Raw genomic sequence first — 17,813 nt, forward strand, 5'->3', positions numbered from 1 at the left:
AAAACTAAGATCACTAATTTGAGACTTTTCTTATCTAATATTGATATTTAGTAGTGTATATATTCCTCCTTGAGTAGCATCCCTCAAACTCTGAAATATATTTTTTCATTCAATTCTAAATATTTCATAATTCCCTTCTTTTAATAGTTTATTTGAGAGAGAACACACACACATATGCGAGTCAGGAAGGGGTAGAGAGGGAGAGAGAAAATCCCAATCAGGCTCTGGGCTGTCAGTGCAGAGCCCGACATGGGGCTTAATCTCAGAAACTTAGCCAAAATCAAGAGTCGGACACTTAACTGACTGAGTCACCTAAGTGCCCCAAAATTTCTCTTTTGATTTCTTCTCTGACACATGGGTTATTTGGAATGTATTATTTAGTTTCTATGTGTTTGGGAATTTTCTAGATTCCTATTTTTGATTTCTAATTCAATTCCACTGTGTTCACAAAACTCTACTTTGCATGAATTGAATCTTTTTATATTTATTGATTTCTTTTATGGACTGGAATATGGTCTATCTCAGCAAATATTCGATGTACACTTGAAAAGAATATGGATTCTGCTGTTGTTGGGTGGAGTGTTTTGTAGTTGTCAATGAGATCCAGGTTGGTGGACACTGTCATTCAAATCTATATCCTTACCAATTTTCTATTTTATCAATGAGAGAGGAACACTGAAATGTGTTCAATTATGTTTTAAAGAGAGTCAAATAATAAGAAAAAATTTAAATATTTATCCATATAGTTACCATTTCTGGTGCTCTCTGGTTCCTTTGTAAATTTTTTTTTTAACGTTTATTTATTCTTGAGAGACAGAGAGAGAGAGAGAGCAGGGGAGGGGCAGAGAGAGAGGGAGACACAGAATCTGAAGCAGGCTCCAGGATCTGAGCTATCAGCACAGAGCCAGACACAGGGCTCGAACTCACAAACCACAAGATCATGACCTGAGCCAAAGTCAGATGCTTAACTGACTGAGCCACCCAGGCGCCCCTCTGTCTCTGATTCCTTTGTATAAATCCATATTTCCATCTGGTATCACTGGTTCCTAAAGGGCTTCTTTTAATATTTTTTGTAGTGTGGGTTTGCTCATGACAATTATTTCAGCTTTGGTATTTCTAAAAAGTCTTTATTTCCCCTTCATTTTTGAAAGATATGTTCACTGGGTATAGAATTCTATATTCATAGGATTTTTTTCTTACAGTACTTTAAAAACATTGTTTAGGGGCGCCTGGGTGGCGCAGTCGGTTAAGCGTCCGACTTCAGCCAGGTCACGATCTCGCGGTCCGTGAGTTCGAGCCCCGCGTCGGGCTCTGGGCTGATGGCTCAGAGCCTGGAGCCTGTTTCTGATTCTGTGTCTCCCTCTCTCTCTGCCCCTCCCCCGTTCATGCTCTGTCTCTCCCTGTCCCAAAAATAAATAAACGTTGAAAAAAAAAAAAAAATTTAAAAACATTGTTTAACTGTCTTCTCCCTTGCATTGCTTTCAGTAAGAAATTTGTTGCCATCCTTTACCTATTTCCTTTGTATATTAATGTTTTTCTTCTGGCTGCTTTTAAGACTTTCTCTTTGCTACTAGTTCTGAGAAATTTGATTATAACGTACTGTGGTTTCATTTCTTCTTGCTTCTTGGGTTTGGGGTTTGCTCAATTCTTAGATCTGTGGGTTTACAGTTTTCACCAAATTTGGAAACATTTGTCTTCATTTCTCATTCTTTCTGTCCCTCTCCTTCACTCTGTGGACACCAATTACACATATATTCAGGAACCTGAAGCTGTCCCACAGCTCAATGAGAGATCTTTCTTCAAGAACTTCCTGTATCTTCTCTCTCCTTCTACTTCTCACTTACTCCCATCTCAGAAGAAAGGTATTCCTCCTCCCATGCCAAGACTACACCTTCACCTGGCCTCCTGAGCCCATTTCACCTATCATCTCTTGGACTGCCCCTCCAAAAACCACACATCAATCTCTTTATTTCCATGTTACCCTGGCCTAAAAACCAAACCAAACAAACCCAATAAAAAACAAAACAAAGAAGTAACAAAGCCTCTGTTAATTCTGCCATCCCATCAAGCTAAGATCACTTCATTCCTCTTAACAGCTGTACTTCTTCCAAGTGTAATCTACTTATTGCCCCCCCTTCTCATCTCCCACAGACCCCACAACAATCACATATATCTTTAATGATTTACTAAACCCACTTGTTCAAATGTCCTCAATGATTTCCTAATCCTCTCTGACCACTGCAGGTATGTTTATAGACTAAAGTCTCCTTGAAACTATTTCCTTCCTTGGTTTCTGTGATGCAACATTCAATTTAATTCTTTATTCATCTTTCTTTTTTCACTAACTGATACTACATATACCCTATATTCTTCCCTTGGTTTTCTTTTCTCTCTATTCACTACCCCTGGGATCAAATGCTCCTGTTCATTCAATCCTCACTTTAATGAAGCTTATGTCCAATTTCTAATATCTTGCTTCTTTGTTGTTCCAGAACTCCAGACCCACATTTGATCCATTAGTATCTTGAACTCAACATGCCCCACATATCAAATCAATCATGTTTTCCCCCAAAACAGATATTCTACCTGTTGTCTTCAATTGTGTTATATCTTCACACTGACTTAAGATTTACCTCAACAGCAGAACTAAAGAATAGTACAGAGCAAAGATTTCACTGAAGTTTTTGGAAATATGGGCCCCAAGTAGAAAGGCAGAATAAACATCTATGCAATAGATCTAATGGTTAAGAAGGAAGCCTCAGTGACAAAAGTCAATTAATAAATTTACTCATAAATAACAACTGTAGTCAAAACAGATGGAATCTCTGAAGTAAGGTCTGTGGGAGTGAGACAAGAAGAAATGTGAGATTCAGCATGGAAATAGAGAGGATAAGAGGTCAGTGTGAGCCATTCAGGATTCTTTTACACATTCAAGTACACAGCTCTCTTAAGGATAAGATTAACACAGTTGGCTGTGAATGTTCTTAAAATAAATGACCCAAAAAGGCATATCTATATACATCAACTTCAATTCTGTAACTATGGAACATCTGCTAAAGGAAAGTAAGTAAAGCAGAGTTTCTACTACCCATTCTGGAAAGAATGACTTATGCATAAAAATATAATGCAGCATGTGGTAGGTGCCGTTAGACAGGTACAAGACTTTCTGGATATCCAAAGAAGACCAAATTAAAGAGCATAAAAGTACCTTGTGTATTTGGACTCAGCAGGAATTCAAGACTGGATGAAATGCGGACTATAAGGAAATGTACAATGGAAAATATAAAGCTAAAAATGGAAGATGAGGTAAGAAACAGAAGGCTCTGAAAACTAGGGGAAGGATCATGGATTTTTCTTTACCAACTCCCTGTGATCAAGAGTTCACTTTGAAGATCAAAATATCATGGAGGAATATTCCTAGCAGTGAAAGAAAGCTAGTGTTCACTTAACTTACTAACATTAATTGATTTTCACAAGTTTTCAAAACTGATATCCACTGTGCACAAGGTACAGGTGTTATTATTATATACTCCTTCCTAAATATCCAATTTTTAAAGCTTTTATTATTCTATGAATTTTAGTTTTCAGACACATAGTTTCCATGTCTTTTTCAATAACTGATATATATGTACAGGAGTAAATTACTTTAAAAAAACTTAAATATTTAAAATTTAACATATAACTAACAAATTTATACAAGTCACCCTTAAAATGGAACTTTCAACAATTCTTCAAGGTTAACGGTCTACCTAAAAATCTTGACACTCTTCCAGATTTATCATTGTGGCAAGTATTTTTTTTATCCCAGCTAAACAAACCCAGATACACAATGACTGTATACAAAATGCACTGACTGCATCAGATATCAAATTTAGTACATGCTGCTGACTCAACTTCAAAAACTGGCAATCTTGGGGCGCCTGGGTGGCGCAGTCGGTTAAGCGTCCGACTTCAGCCAGGTCACGATCTCGCGGTCTGTGAGTTCGAGCCCCGCGTCGGGCTCTGGGCTGATGGCTCGGAGCCTGGAGCCTGTTTCCGATTCTGTGTCTCCCTCTCTCTCTGCCCCTCCCCCGTTCATGCTCTGTCTCTCTCTGTCCCAAAAATAAATAAACATTGAAAAAAAAAAAATTTAAAAAATTAAAAAAAAAAAAACTGGCAATCTTTAGGCACAGAGTGTCATACATGATTGAAAAGACATGACTTCTACTATGAAACTGCCCTAGGATCTGTGATTAAGAAAGACAGCAGAGCCAATATTGGATGCCTATCAGGCCATTACACATATCTGCTATTTATGACACTTTACAGTACCAGCTGCTTAGACATTGCCCCATCAAAACACAGGCTATTTGAAGGGAATGTTAAATACAATAAGGACAAGGAAGGGAAAGGAAAGGGAAAGGGATGTTCATGAAACCTCCTGAAAAAAATAGCTATTCTTAGGGAAAGCCTAATACAGAAAATGTATCAAGGGCAATACTTGATCACAAGACAGCAACCAGTCACCTCCGAAAATAATAACTGTTCCTAAAGTAAATCCATTTATTCCTCTTTCCCAGGAAAAACTACTAGGACTATTAAAATAACACTATTAAATACAACTAGGCAATATTTTAATATTAATAATATTAAGTTTTAAATCTTTATTTCCTAATGTCTGAATGATCCTTTCACCTCTCCAGTTTTTTCTTAATATCTTTATATCAATTCCTCTTAATGCTAATTTTTATTTAGTTATATTTATTGAAGTATAGTTGACACAAAATATCAAATTAGTTTCAGGTGTACAACATAGTGATTTGACAAGTCTATACGTTATGCTACGCTCAAGTGTTAGCTACAATCTGTCACCATACAAGGCAACTCTATTCCTCTTAAAATGTGAATTTTATGTTTAAATCATGAGTCTAAGATTGTTGATGTGTAAAATCTGCAACTATAATGGAAATGAATAAATACTGGGAATCTACACATTATTCTAAAATTAGTAAGAAACAATATAAAATAGGAAGTTTTCCATACTTTTAAAAACATTAGGTATTCTCCCAGTGAAGAAATAGGCAAAAGACATGAATAGACACTTCTCCAAAGAAGACATCCAGATGGCCAACCAACACATGAAAAAATGCTCAACATCACTCATCATCAGGGAAATACAAATCAAAACCACAATGAGATACCACCTCACACCTGTCAGAATGGCTAACCTTAACCACTCAGGAAACAACAGATGTTGGCGAGGATGCAGAGAAAGAATATCTCTTTTTCACTGCTGGTGGGAATGCAAACTGGTGCAGCCACTCTGGAAAGCAGTATGGAGGTTCCTCAAAAAATTAAAAATAGAACTGCCCTATGACCCAGCAATTGCATTACTAAGTATTTATCCAAGGGATACAGGTGTGCTGTTTCGAAGGGACACATGCACCCCCATGTTTATAGCAGCACTATCAACATTAGCCAAAGTATGGAAAGAGCCCAAATGTCCATTGATGAATGAATGGATAAAGAAGATGTGGTATATATATACAATGGAGTATTACTCAGCAATCAAAAAGAATGAAATCTTGCCATTTGCAACTACGTGCATGGAACTAGAGGATATAATGCTAAGCGAAATTAATCAGAAAAAGACAAATATCATATGACTCCATTCATATGAGGAATTTAAGAGACAAAACAGATGAACATAAGGGAAGAGAAGCAAAAAAAAAAAAAAAAAAAAAAAAAGGGAGGGGGACAAAACATAAGAGACTCTTAAATATAGAGAACCATCAGAGGGTTGCTGGAGGGGTTGTGGGAGGGGGGATGGGCTAAACGGGAAAAGGGCATTAAGGAAACTACTCCTGAAATCATTGTTGCACTATATGCTAACCTGGATATAAATTTAAAAAATAAATTATAAAACTTTCAAATAAATAAAACAAAAACAAAAAACATAGAAGCTATAGTTCTCAAACCCCTCCTCCCCCAAATGCTACATATTCTCTGAAAACCGTACCTTTCTCTTTGATACCACAGTAGTTCAGAAGACCACTCTTCATGAGTGTATTACCAATGTGAATTTCTTCTGCTCAAGGCATGGGCAATGACTTTCCATGACACTGGGCAAATGAGCAGTAAGAAGCACTCTGCTATAGATACAGTTATCTAGATACCTAGATCTAGATAACTAAATTTCCCTCCTTCTTCTAGGTCATCTTTAACGTTCACAAAATAAATATTGTAAAGGCACAAGAAACACATTTTAATTTACTCTGTACCCTAAAACTGTTCAAATACCTTAAAGAGTCTCATTACAGTAAGTCATACTGATAAGATTAGCATGGAAATCATTTCCTTGACTTGTTTTTGCCAAGAAAATGTTTTTTAAAAACAATGTAATACTATAAAGACAAAAAAGTACTAAGAAAGAAACTCTTAATTGTGCATTCCTGATTGCATTTAGTCTCTTAATAGGAGGTAGTCTCTTAATAGCAGAATTATGTTAGCTACTATAATTACCTAAATAATTGAAAGAAGATATAAATCAAGAAATCTATTTTCAAATAAAGGAAAAGAAAGTCACACAAAAAAATCCATGGTGGTATCTATATCTGATGAAAACAGAATAAAAACAATATCCAGAAATTCTTAAGAATGCCTAAGATGATGTCATATCTTGGAATAATAAAACAGATTTATAACCAGTCAAATCTAGTTGTGCATATTTCCTAAGTTCAACAGTTAAAAGCTGATATTAACATTATAAGAATATTGACATACTGAAATATTGAATCTTTTCAGTAAAAATTATGGAAACACAATCAAGAGATGCAATGTATTATTTTTAAGATAGAAAACATTAATGTATTTCCAAATAAATCACATAGAATTTTCAACTATAAAAAAAAAAAAAGCAAAAATGTTAAGGCTCTTTTAAAGGACAAAGAAAATGCCCCCTCCAAGGCAGTTATATCATTTGTTAGGTGCTACATTTACACCTGAAATGTGTATTTTACATGTGTAGGACTCTGTTGGGAGTGGAGTTACATTACTTATCTTGCATATGACTACACACAAAGCTTTTCAGCCCCAAACCAGTATTTCAAATGGAGCTTTTGAACCCCCAACTCCATCCATAATGGAAAAGTGGGAACAGAGAACAATGATTATGCATAAAGATTTTCAATGCAAGTGTTAACAAGCAATCTTTAACATTTGTGTTTTAATGTAAGAATTCAAAAAGTATTTAATCCCACAAAACTGAATACACTAATAGTGAGTGTGACATCACAGTCATAGGACACAGAAAAGTGTTCCTATTCCTTTTAATCTTAACTATCTAAGACAAAAGATATTTAAAGGGAAAATATATACACGCACATATATTTTAAAAGAAATGAATTTCTAAGAATCTAAAGAAGAAAAATCTGAACATTTTAGGAGCTAACCATATTAAATGTAAATCCATGGGTTTTCTCACTATCACATTCTAAGTACAGCCAGAAGAATTTGGGTCACACAGAGATTTCAAGTAAGTTTATGCCAAGATACACTAAAAGTAATTATGATTTTAAAGTAAGTCTGCTGTTAAGTTGCTCACCATTAAGTTCGTGGAGATTTTTTAAAAATAAAGCTGTCAAGTGATCAAGCAGCAAGCAACAAGGTATCTAGTACAACAACTACATTCTGAGAGAAGACAGATTCTTACATAAAATACATGAACTCTTGCAAAATTTATAAAATACCATAACCATAAAAGTAACTAATTCTAAATATAATTTTGAAATGTTTGCTCAAGTAAACCATGTATCCTCAACTTGGGACTTGACCAGCTAATACAGGACAGTGTACTCGGCTGAAGAGATGTAGATCACATTGCTCAGGGATGTATTATTTTTTTTTTAATGTTTATTTTTGAAGGTAAGAGACACAGAGCGGGAGCAGAGGAGGGGCAAAGAAAGAGGGAGACACAGAATCCAAGCGGGCTGCAGACTCTGAGTGGTCCACACAGAGCCCAACACGGGGCTTGAACCCATGAACCATGAGATCATGACCTGAGCCGAAGTCGGATGCTTAACCAACTGAGCCACCCAGGCACCCCACCTAGGGATGTATTATTAACTATAGTTTCATTGGTTGCAAGTGTATTATCTAATTTAACTTACACTCTGCAGTTCCTGTGAAATATTTAATCATAAATGTTATAAAAAATAATTCCATTACTTCTCAAACTTATAGTGGAATAACCTACGCAGCTAAATACATTAAATTAAGCAGTGCATTTTCTAGGGGCTTCCACTGTAAGAGCAAACAGCACTATTGGCCATCTTGTATATTACCTTGAAATAGAAACTATCACTACCTCTTTTACTGAGAGATTAATCAAACAATTCCCAATCTCTTGAAGTTACATGGCATACTTGTTATTTAAGAAACATCTTCCATTTCCTGCCCACTAGACTAGTTTTGGGTTCACCCCAACTGCCCCTTCATTTCTGCTAAGGCAATTATGCTGTATTTCAACGAGTAACAAAATCACAAATTTTAAAAATCAACCATGGAAAAAAATAGTAATATCCCAAAGAGATGAGTGACTTAATCTTTTAAATCAACAATGGAGTAAGAATTTAAAAAAACTATATTGAACAAAGTTACTTTTCTTCACTCAAAAATGCTCAGATTTCTACCCCTTTCTATTAAAGGGGTAGATCTGAAAACCATATAGTTCTAGTTTAACTGATATTATGTTTTAAGCTATGTGCTAAAAACGTTAAACTCATTTGTACTCCAATGAAAACAGCTTTGCTTAATGTAGAAGCTGGCAAAGAATTCCAGCTACAATTCGGAACTTCTAAATAAAGATCTGGCAACCTCCAAAACATATCAATAAGAGCATAATTTGTCCTTACTGATATTCATACAGGAGCTGTGTGCTAGACTAAAATCAAACTCCGCTTTCCCATTTTATATTATTTGAGAAAAATCGGTATCAAAACTGAAAATACAACCTTTCCCTCCCACCCTCAAAAAAGCTTATCCTGGATTATATAGGTGGGTCCTAAATGCAATCATAAATATCTTTATAAGAGAGAGGCAGAAGGAGTTTTAAGAGACAGACACACACAGAAGAGAAGGTGATAGGAACATGCAGCAGAGAGATGCAGCCATGAGCCAAGAAATGCCAACAGCCATCAGCAGCTGGAAAAAACAAGGAAAGTTTCCCCCTTAGGGGCTCTGGAGGGAGCATGGCCCTGCCTACACCTTCATATCAGACATCTGACCTCCAGAATTCAATTGTGAGAATAAACCTCTCTTGTTTTACCACCAAGGTTGCATAATTTGTTATAGCATCCAGAGGACACTAATACAACTAAGGAAATGAGGGCATTAAAAGAGCAATCCTCGGGGCGCCTGGGTGGCGCAGTCGGTTAAGCGTCCGACTTCAGCCAGGTCACAATCTCGCGGTCCGTGAGTTCAAGCCCCGCGTCAGGCTCTGGGCTGATGGCTCAGAGCCTGGAGCCTGTTTCCGATTCTGTGTCTCCCTCTCTCTCTGCCCCTCCCCTGTTCATGCTCTGTCTCTCTCTGTCACAAAAATTAAAAAAAAAAAAAAAAAAAAAAAAAAAAAGGCTATTCAAAAAAAAAAAAAAAAGAGCAATCCTTAAAGCACACAAACTTAGAAATAAAAGGGTAACCCTATATTATAAATAAAATCTATTGATGTAAACCACAAGATACAAGGATATAGTAAGCCCAATTTTTACAGCTGAAACTTCAAAGCAAACAATTCTGTAAGATTTTATATTTATTTATCTTTAAAAATTTATGTCAGGTTAGCTAATATATAGTGTATACAGTGTGCTCTTGGCTTTGGGGGTAGATTCCTGTGATTCATCGTTTACATACAATACCCAGTGCTCATCCCAACAAGTGCCCTCCTCAATGCCCATCACCCATTTCTCCCCTTCCCCAACCCCCCATCAACCCTCAGTTTGCTCTCTGCATTCAAGTCTCTTATGGTTTTATATTTAATACTAACGTATCATCGAGTGGTCACAGAGGGCGACCCTATAAGCAAAAGTTTTACCTAATCTCTATTCAGCTACAGTAACAAACTGTACTGAGATAGAAATATAAATCCATCTTTCAAATGAGACTAAAAAGTGAGAAATTAAAAGCAATTTAAAATGTCTACAAAATACCCACAAGTAAACGTGGCTACTGAAACTATTCATCACTAAGTATAAAGGATCCCACTATATGATCTTCTCTGGTGGGCAGAACTACTCAGAAACAGACAAAAGGGAAGAGAGTGGCATCTGGGGAATTACAAATAACACAGTTCATAATGTTGGAAGAGGATGTTTGAAAGGAACAATAAATCTTTATGATCTGGCAATCACTTGGTTCTTCTGAGACTTACATAAGAAAAAAAAACCCAAATACTGAAATCTCTCTAAGCCTTAGTATCTACCTTTAAAACTGGGATATTCGTGTCTAGCTACTTCATAGTGTTAACAGCCCCCTTACAGGGTTACTCTGAGGATGAAATGTGATTACACACATTGATGGCCCCTGGTCTGAGTCACAGCATCTTTCCATGAACTGGTTGACTGGCGCTAACTACACTTGCTTTCTCAATGAAACATTTCAGGGAACAGTTACTAAATTAAAAAAAATATATAGAAAAAAAATTAAAACATAAAGCCTCTTCACCATTCTATTGATATCCAAGATTCCCAGCACTTACCACATCACTAGCACTGGAGAACTCATTATTAACCAGACTTTCCAGAGCCATCCACCGAACTGGCCTGTTTTCATTGTCCCCCAGACAGTGATAGTCCATGGGGAACAAGTCTCTGGAGAGGGCATTGTCTGTGATCTTAACTTGAAGTGTGTCATCAATCCTGAAAAGTAAAGACATGAGCATCAAATGCAATCAGACTGTTTAAAACATATGAATCAGGGTTACTCTTACAATTCCCACAGTGACTCCTGGAGAGAGCCCAAATCCAGGGAAAACTAAACATCAAAGGACAGTGACAAGCTCATGGCACCTACACACAGTTCCTAGCAGCCAGGTCTTTGTGGATGACTTCCCTTCTGGCCAGATAGCTCATTCCACAGGCAATCTGAATGGCCATGTGTACCAGGTCTTGTTGAGAAATTGCCTGTGGTTAAAAAAAAAAATGACATTGCTTGTAGTTAGCACAAAAATTATGATGGCAGCTACTTATTTTATTCCACAATCCTACTCCATCCCAAAATACTTCTTTACACCTACACTTGACTTTTAAAAAGCTACTTCTTGACCAAGAATATGTTCCCATGGCTCCCTAATATTTGTATCTACTAGTACTTATCATTCTGTAATGTAACTTACCATTTACTTCACACTGTCTCTCTCATCTGTTAGGTAGATCTCCCCAACAGCTAGGACTTACAATAGGTGCCCAATAAATATCTGTTCCATGAATGCCAAATTCTCAAGATAGTATTTCAAATGTTTATTATTTGATAACCTGTTCTTTAAAATCAAAAGTTTTTATTAGATTATCTCTGGAGACCATTTTCAAACTAATATAAGTCTATAGCTCTCACTACTGATATGCTCCTCTAGAGCCAGTATGCTAGTACTGTGGGCTAAGGAGTGAAATTCTTCCTCAGGTAATGCTGATGGGCTGCAGCCTCCAACAATTTTTGGGGAACCCTGGCTTTAATCCTGTCAATTTACAAAGCATATTGACTTATAGGTCACTTGATGCAGCATTTGAATCCACTTTCTCTGGGCAACTGTAGTAAGTACATCATTATAAACTCTAAAACAAACAATACAGCTACAAGTTACAGTAGGCAACAAAACACCAGCTAGGCTTTACTACCACTACCATCATAATGTGTCTGGAATATAACCAAATGCTTCACAGCCATGTGCACAAGCAGCAAAGAGAAGGAAACTCCTAAGTGATCGATATCTTAGAGCCAAGCATATTAAAAACAGATCCATTATCCCCATAATCTAGACCTCCAGTCACGACCAGCTTTTGGTATAATATGGACCAAATGACTCTGTCAAGTATGTTTCCATTCCTACAAGGGAGATCTAGTACCAGTGCCTTCAAAGAGTTATCAGGAAAATGGCTGAGATGGTGTCAGAGAGGGTCTGAGGTGATTATAAACAAACACACAATGGATAAAAGGAGAAAGTTCAGCCATCAGTGAAGTGCAACCTTTAAGACAGGAATCATAAACCATTTTACTCTAAATCAACAGGGTATAAATATCTTCTAGTTTATTTTGAGTTTCTTTTTATAGGTTTTTAAACAGTTTATATATAGGAAGGTTAACATCTATTTTCAAAGATAATATCAGAAGTTCCCGGCAAATAATTAGTATCGGGGCAAATTTTTCTCACCTGCGGATTATTGGCCTCTACTAATTTGCACTGCCGTAAAAACAACTTAAGATTCCCCCAATTCATGTAAGGCAGTATCACCATGGGCTTTTCTCCTTCTTCTATACACACATGCGTAATAGGAAGAAGATTTCTACAAAATAATGAAATCAGGAGAAAGACAAGTGAAATCTAAAACCTCAAGGGCTTATTTTTAATAAAAAGCAATAAAGGTAACCTAAAACAAAACCAGAAAATCTCAAACATACTTAAAAACATGATAACCATTAAAAATGTAATAATGTTATAAATGCCCCTTAAAACTAGACATCAGTGTTTCCCACATATACTCTTGGTGGATAGATAGGGAAAAGCTGTAAACTCAGAGTTGTTTCCCGTGGACTGGATTCTCTGAAGACACTCTCTAGTCACACTAAAACTTTACTCTTATGGGGTAATCAGAGACATCTAAAAAATGACTTGATGCATTTATATAACATCTTCTTTAGTCCATCAACACATTAAAGAAAAGCAGACCCCATGCAGACTATGGACCAGAATATGCTATCAAGAAGGCCTCAGAGAGGCTGCAACCGCCACAAAAGCCAAGATGCCCTTAGCTGGTCCCATGGGACTTAGAATCTGATTTCCAAATCCTAAATTTACCATGTACTGTTTGTGCAACCATCTCTCCTGGCCTTAGTTTCCATACCTCTAACATGGCATCATACCAACCATAAAATGTTGTTATGATGTACAAGATAAAGCCAACCATGTAGTAAGCAGTATTGTTTCTCTTTAAATTTCCATGGCACACATAAATACTTTCATCCTATTTCCTGACGACACCTCTTTCCATTGATACCTGGAAATAATTTAATTTTCTTCAAGGTTTGTAACTTTTTACATAATTATCTCATTTTCCCAACTATGCCAAAAAAGGCAAAAACATGAATTCTTATTTTTATGCCCAATGCTTTGTATTCTGTGCCATAGAAAATAAGCATTTAATAAATATTTGATAAATAACACAAGTATCACAGCCTTAAAAACAATCCTACTCCTTAACTTAGTAAATTCTGCCTCTAAGGATATTTAATAAAGAAATAATATCAAACATTAAAAAGCTACATGAACAAGGATAGTTAATGAAATATTAATAGCAAAAAGTTACAAACAACTAACAGCACACCCAAATAGCAGGATAGTACATAACAATTAAATGGTCACAAAGAGATGTTAAGAAAAGAAGAGTAAAAGTTTATCTTATATGAAAGCAAGATACAAAATTTACATATGTTTGCAGGGTAATTTCAAAGATGGGAGAAAAACTAATAAAACTCTGCACAGAAATATGACAAGAATTAAAAGTTGTTGTCTTTGAGTTGTGGGGCTTTAGATCATTTCTATCTTGCTTTTTCTGTTTTGTTTTTTTCTAAATTGTTTCAATTGAGCATGTGTCTCTCTTAAAACCAGTCACACAACTCTGACCCAACAGTGCACAAGTGAAAGCTGCGGACTCCTCTACTGCTATGTAGGACTTACTAATAGGGAAAGCACTGACCCCTAAGCAGCAGAAAATGAGGACTCAAGAGATTAGTAGACCTGCACAAAAAAACCTCCTAGTACAGCTTCTGCTTGCCATTACAGCCTAAGAGTGGCAGTGATGATTAGTCCCACTCAGTTGAGTGAAGAAACCCATGCAAAGAGAGGTTAGGTTATCTGCCAAGCACAAACAACAAGTGCATGGAGAAGAAAATTCAAAACTTCATCCAGTTCCAAAACCCTTTGCTTTTCCCTGGCTCACTGGATATTCCCTCCCGGGAGAGCAAGAAGGAATGCACGGGAAGTGACAGTGCCTCTTTTCTTACCAAGTCCCATGCACACTAAAATGAGTACAACAGGTTTGCATTCAGGTTTAACTGAGCACACAATGATTTGAGGTGTAATGTGAAGAGTTACCTGATCTAACATCCCCAAAATTATTTCTCTGCTCCTCTCCTCAGGTCTGAAATTCACTGAGCAGAGTTAAAGGCATTTTATCCAGGCACAGTAAGTTTGCTGTTTGAGATCAAATCATTTGCTGTATCACCAGGGGATTAAAAGCCCTCTAGGAGAGGTAACAAGTTGCACGAACATGTTTTTTTTTAATTTTTTAAATATTTTATTTATTTTTGAAAGACAGAGACAGAGCGCAAGCAGGGGAGGGGCAGAGACAGAGGGAGACACAGAATTTGAAGCAGGCTCCAGGCTCTGAGCTGTCAGCACAGAGCCCCACGTGGAGCGCGAACCCACGAACCGTGAGGCCATAATCTGAGCCAAAGTCAGACACTTAACCAACTGAACCACCTGGGCACCCCTGCATGAACATGTTTTAAAGTACAAATGGCTGGCCTTCATTCTATCCATTTTATAAAGAAAAGGAGGATAAAAAGGAAGATCTGGGACCTAGATGAAGAGCGGATGAGAGTAGAAACTGGTGCTGTAGGCAAGAACAAGGTAGAAACAGGGAAGGTTCTGTGGGGACATGAGACAAGAACTGCACGCAGTTCTCAGTCTTGCCAAGCGTGCCTGCAGAGTGAGGGCCAGGAGGCACTCAGTGTGAGGTCACCACCAGGCAACTTCAGGTCAATGGAGAGCCAAACTGCACACAGAAATAACTCAAGAGTACTTTAATATGAAGCACTTCAGATGTAATTAAAATAAATTGGTATCTTTTTATTTATACAGCTATTTCAATTTACAGTAAATATTATTCTCATAAATTCCAGTAGAAAAAGGAATAAAAAGAATTTCAAAATACTTAAAATATATCAACACTTTACAATTCTTATTCTTGGAATGTTAAAACATGAAGTAAACATGCTTTGCATGTGGAATTGCGTACCACAACCAGTTTTAAAAAGTTAAATTCTGAAATGAGGTGTCATTTCTTACTAAGTGTATTTTGTTGGCTTGATAAGTTGTACAATATGAACACTGAAGATCATTAGTTCATTTTTGTCCCTCAGGCCTAGCAGAGTTCCAAGTACAAAACTGGTGCTAAATGAATTAGAATAAGAGAATGAACAAATAAATGCACAGACGCACCCATGATACTCATTAAAAACTAGGAGTCCTGGTATTACTCTACAGCCAGGAAGAACAATTAGCCATGACCAAACTAGACAATCTGCCTTTAGAATACTTTCCCCAATCGCTGAATGTCCAGTATGAGCCCTATTCAGCATGTGGCATTCCATCACCTAAGGTGTCCTGGGCTGCTAATTCATCCTGATAGGATGCTGGAAAACCATACAGACTAAAGCCACATGAGAAATGCTGCAAATACTTGCTCTGAACGTTATTCAGCCAAAGCACCTAGGCTACAGTGGATATAAAACTGCTTCTTGGGAAAATCTTGGCTTTGTCTACATTTATCCCTGTTTCCCACTTCTGTGAAGTGTACAGACCTTTTATCAGGGTAAGAATACTAGGTAGGTACCTAAATACTAGGTTGACATTACATACTAGTATTAAACACTTTTGGCTCTTCCTCTCAGAGTCAGCAGAATAGAACATCAAGCACTTCCAATCTGGTCAAGAAGGACATTTCTAAATGACCATTATCCAGTTCTTGTTTTGTTACTCAAAGGAAACAAAATGTATTTTTTATAAAATATAATCTCAGGAATGTTATCCATGCATTCCTCTGTAAATACGTTCTATACTTGGACTGAATCAGACCAATGCAAGGTAACATTCTTCAATCACTTGACTTTAACCCTTCAATGGGACATCTTCAGTCCGACCATTACTGTATGTCCAATTTTTTCAAACACCCTGGGCTTTTTTATGCTCAATGAAACTAAAAAGTGTATCTGTTCATTATATTAATCAATGCCCCAAGTATGATAAGCCTAATGTGACATCTACTTGAGAATTTGAAACTAGGAAAACTTTTTTCCTCCCCCAAAGAACATCTGTTTCTTTCCCTTCTAATACTGAGATTTATCAACTTTTAATGTTTCCCCAGAAACTAAAAGATGTTTTATGTTCAATCACAGCAAAAATATTTGTATCCTTATTGTTGGCTTATTTGTTTTCTCCCCCACCATCACAAAGCCATAAAACTCAACTTTCATTACCATTTTATTGCTCTCACTACTGCTGCCTTCTTTTTAGGTTCTCAAATTCTTTCAAATAGGAACCAAAGTATAAATGAAACTCAAAAATAAAACTCTGCATAGTCATCTTATTTTTTGGCAGAACTCAAGTAACTGCCAAAGTACAAAGAAATTAAAATGCATGATGCCTTTTGCATGCATCACTTGTGTGTGTGCGTGTGTGTGTGTGTGTTTCCCCAGAAGTCCATAAATATCTTCCAAAAGGGATGGTCACTGACCCATTTTTTTAAACATATGCAACCAAATCTGCAATAGGCATACAAATTAAGCTGACTCTATGTAGTTTTTTTTCTTTTTAAAAACCTTGCCCCAATACTGATACTGCAGCATGTTGAGATACAATATTTAAGTCCTTTTTGTTTCAGAAGATAGAGCTTTTGTTATAGCTCTGTAAGAGGACTGATATGAGTTTTTTTTTAAAGTTCTTCATACAGAACTACAAGTATTTCTTAAAAACCATACTATGACCTAATGACAAGATCGTGGTCAACCATTCAATGAACTGCTCCAAATCTTTTTTAAATGTAGATATGAATTCATAGTTACTTACATAAAAAGTTAGATACACTGCTCTGTTATATTAAGAAGCCTGTTAACCTTGTTGAAGATAATAATGGTATTATGATTATATTAAACATCTTCGGATCACCTGGGTGGTTCAGTCATTAAGCATTTGACTCTTGATTTCCAGCTTGGGTCATCTCACGGTTTGTGAGGTTCAGCCCCACATTGGGTTCTGCGCTGACAGCGCGGAGCCTGCTTGGATTCTCCCTCCCTCTCTCTCTGCCCCTCCCCCACTTGTTCCCTCTCTCTCAATAAGTAAATATTTTTTAAAAAAATCTTCATGGGGGGAGGGGAATTGCAGGCTGGAAATGAATTTAAGTGCTGAGATGTCTAGTTTACTTTAAAATATTTCTACACTCCTAAATATCTATGTATCATCTAGGTAGATAATAGACATTTATATACACCAAACAAAAGTGGTAAAATGTTAACTTTCACTAAATTTAGGAGATGGGATTACTGGTGTTTATTATTCTTATCTCTGGTATTCTATGTTAAATAATTTCATAGCAGGTATTTTTTAAATATTTTTTTAATATTTTTTTTCAAGTTTTTATTTATTTATTTTGAGAGACAGAGAATGAGCAAGAGAGGGAGAGAATCCCAAGCAGGCTCCGTACTGTCAGCTTGAAGCCCAATGTAGGGGCTTGAACTCACAAACTGTGAGAACCCATGAGACAAAACCAATAGTTGGATGCTTGACCGAC

The 17,813-nt window shown here is 36.6% G+C and overlaps 1 protein-coding gene across 2 annotated transcripts in view; it reads right to left on the reverse strand.

Moving 5' to 3' along the window:
* Positions 1-17,813, reverse strand: part of RYK (receptor like tyrosine kinase) — a 105,552-nt gene that overhangs the window by 9,994 nt on the left and 77,745 nt on the right. For both annotated transcript variants that reach the window (XM_030329669.1, XM_030329668.1), the window contains exons 11-13: positions 12,398-12,530; positions 11,044-11,153; positions 10,730-10,889 (exon numbers count right to left, since the gene is read on the reverse strand). In XM_030329669.1, the coding sequence (XP_030185529.1) occupies positions 10,730-10,889; positions 11,044-11,153; positions 12,398-12,530 (403 nt within the window). The remainder of the gene's footprint in view (positions 1-10,729; positions 10,890-11,043; positions 11,154-12,397; positions 12,531-17,813) is intronic.

Source organism: Lynx canadensis, chromosome C2, assembly GCF_007474595.2.
Source record: "Lynx canadensis isolate LIC74 chromosome C2, mLynCan4.pri.v2, whole genome shotgun sequence".
Classification (NCBI taxonomy): domain Eukaryota; kingdom Metazoa; phylum Chordata; class Mammalia; order Carnivora; family Felidae; genus Lynx; species Lynx canadensis.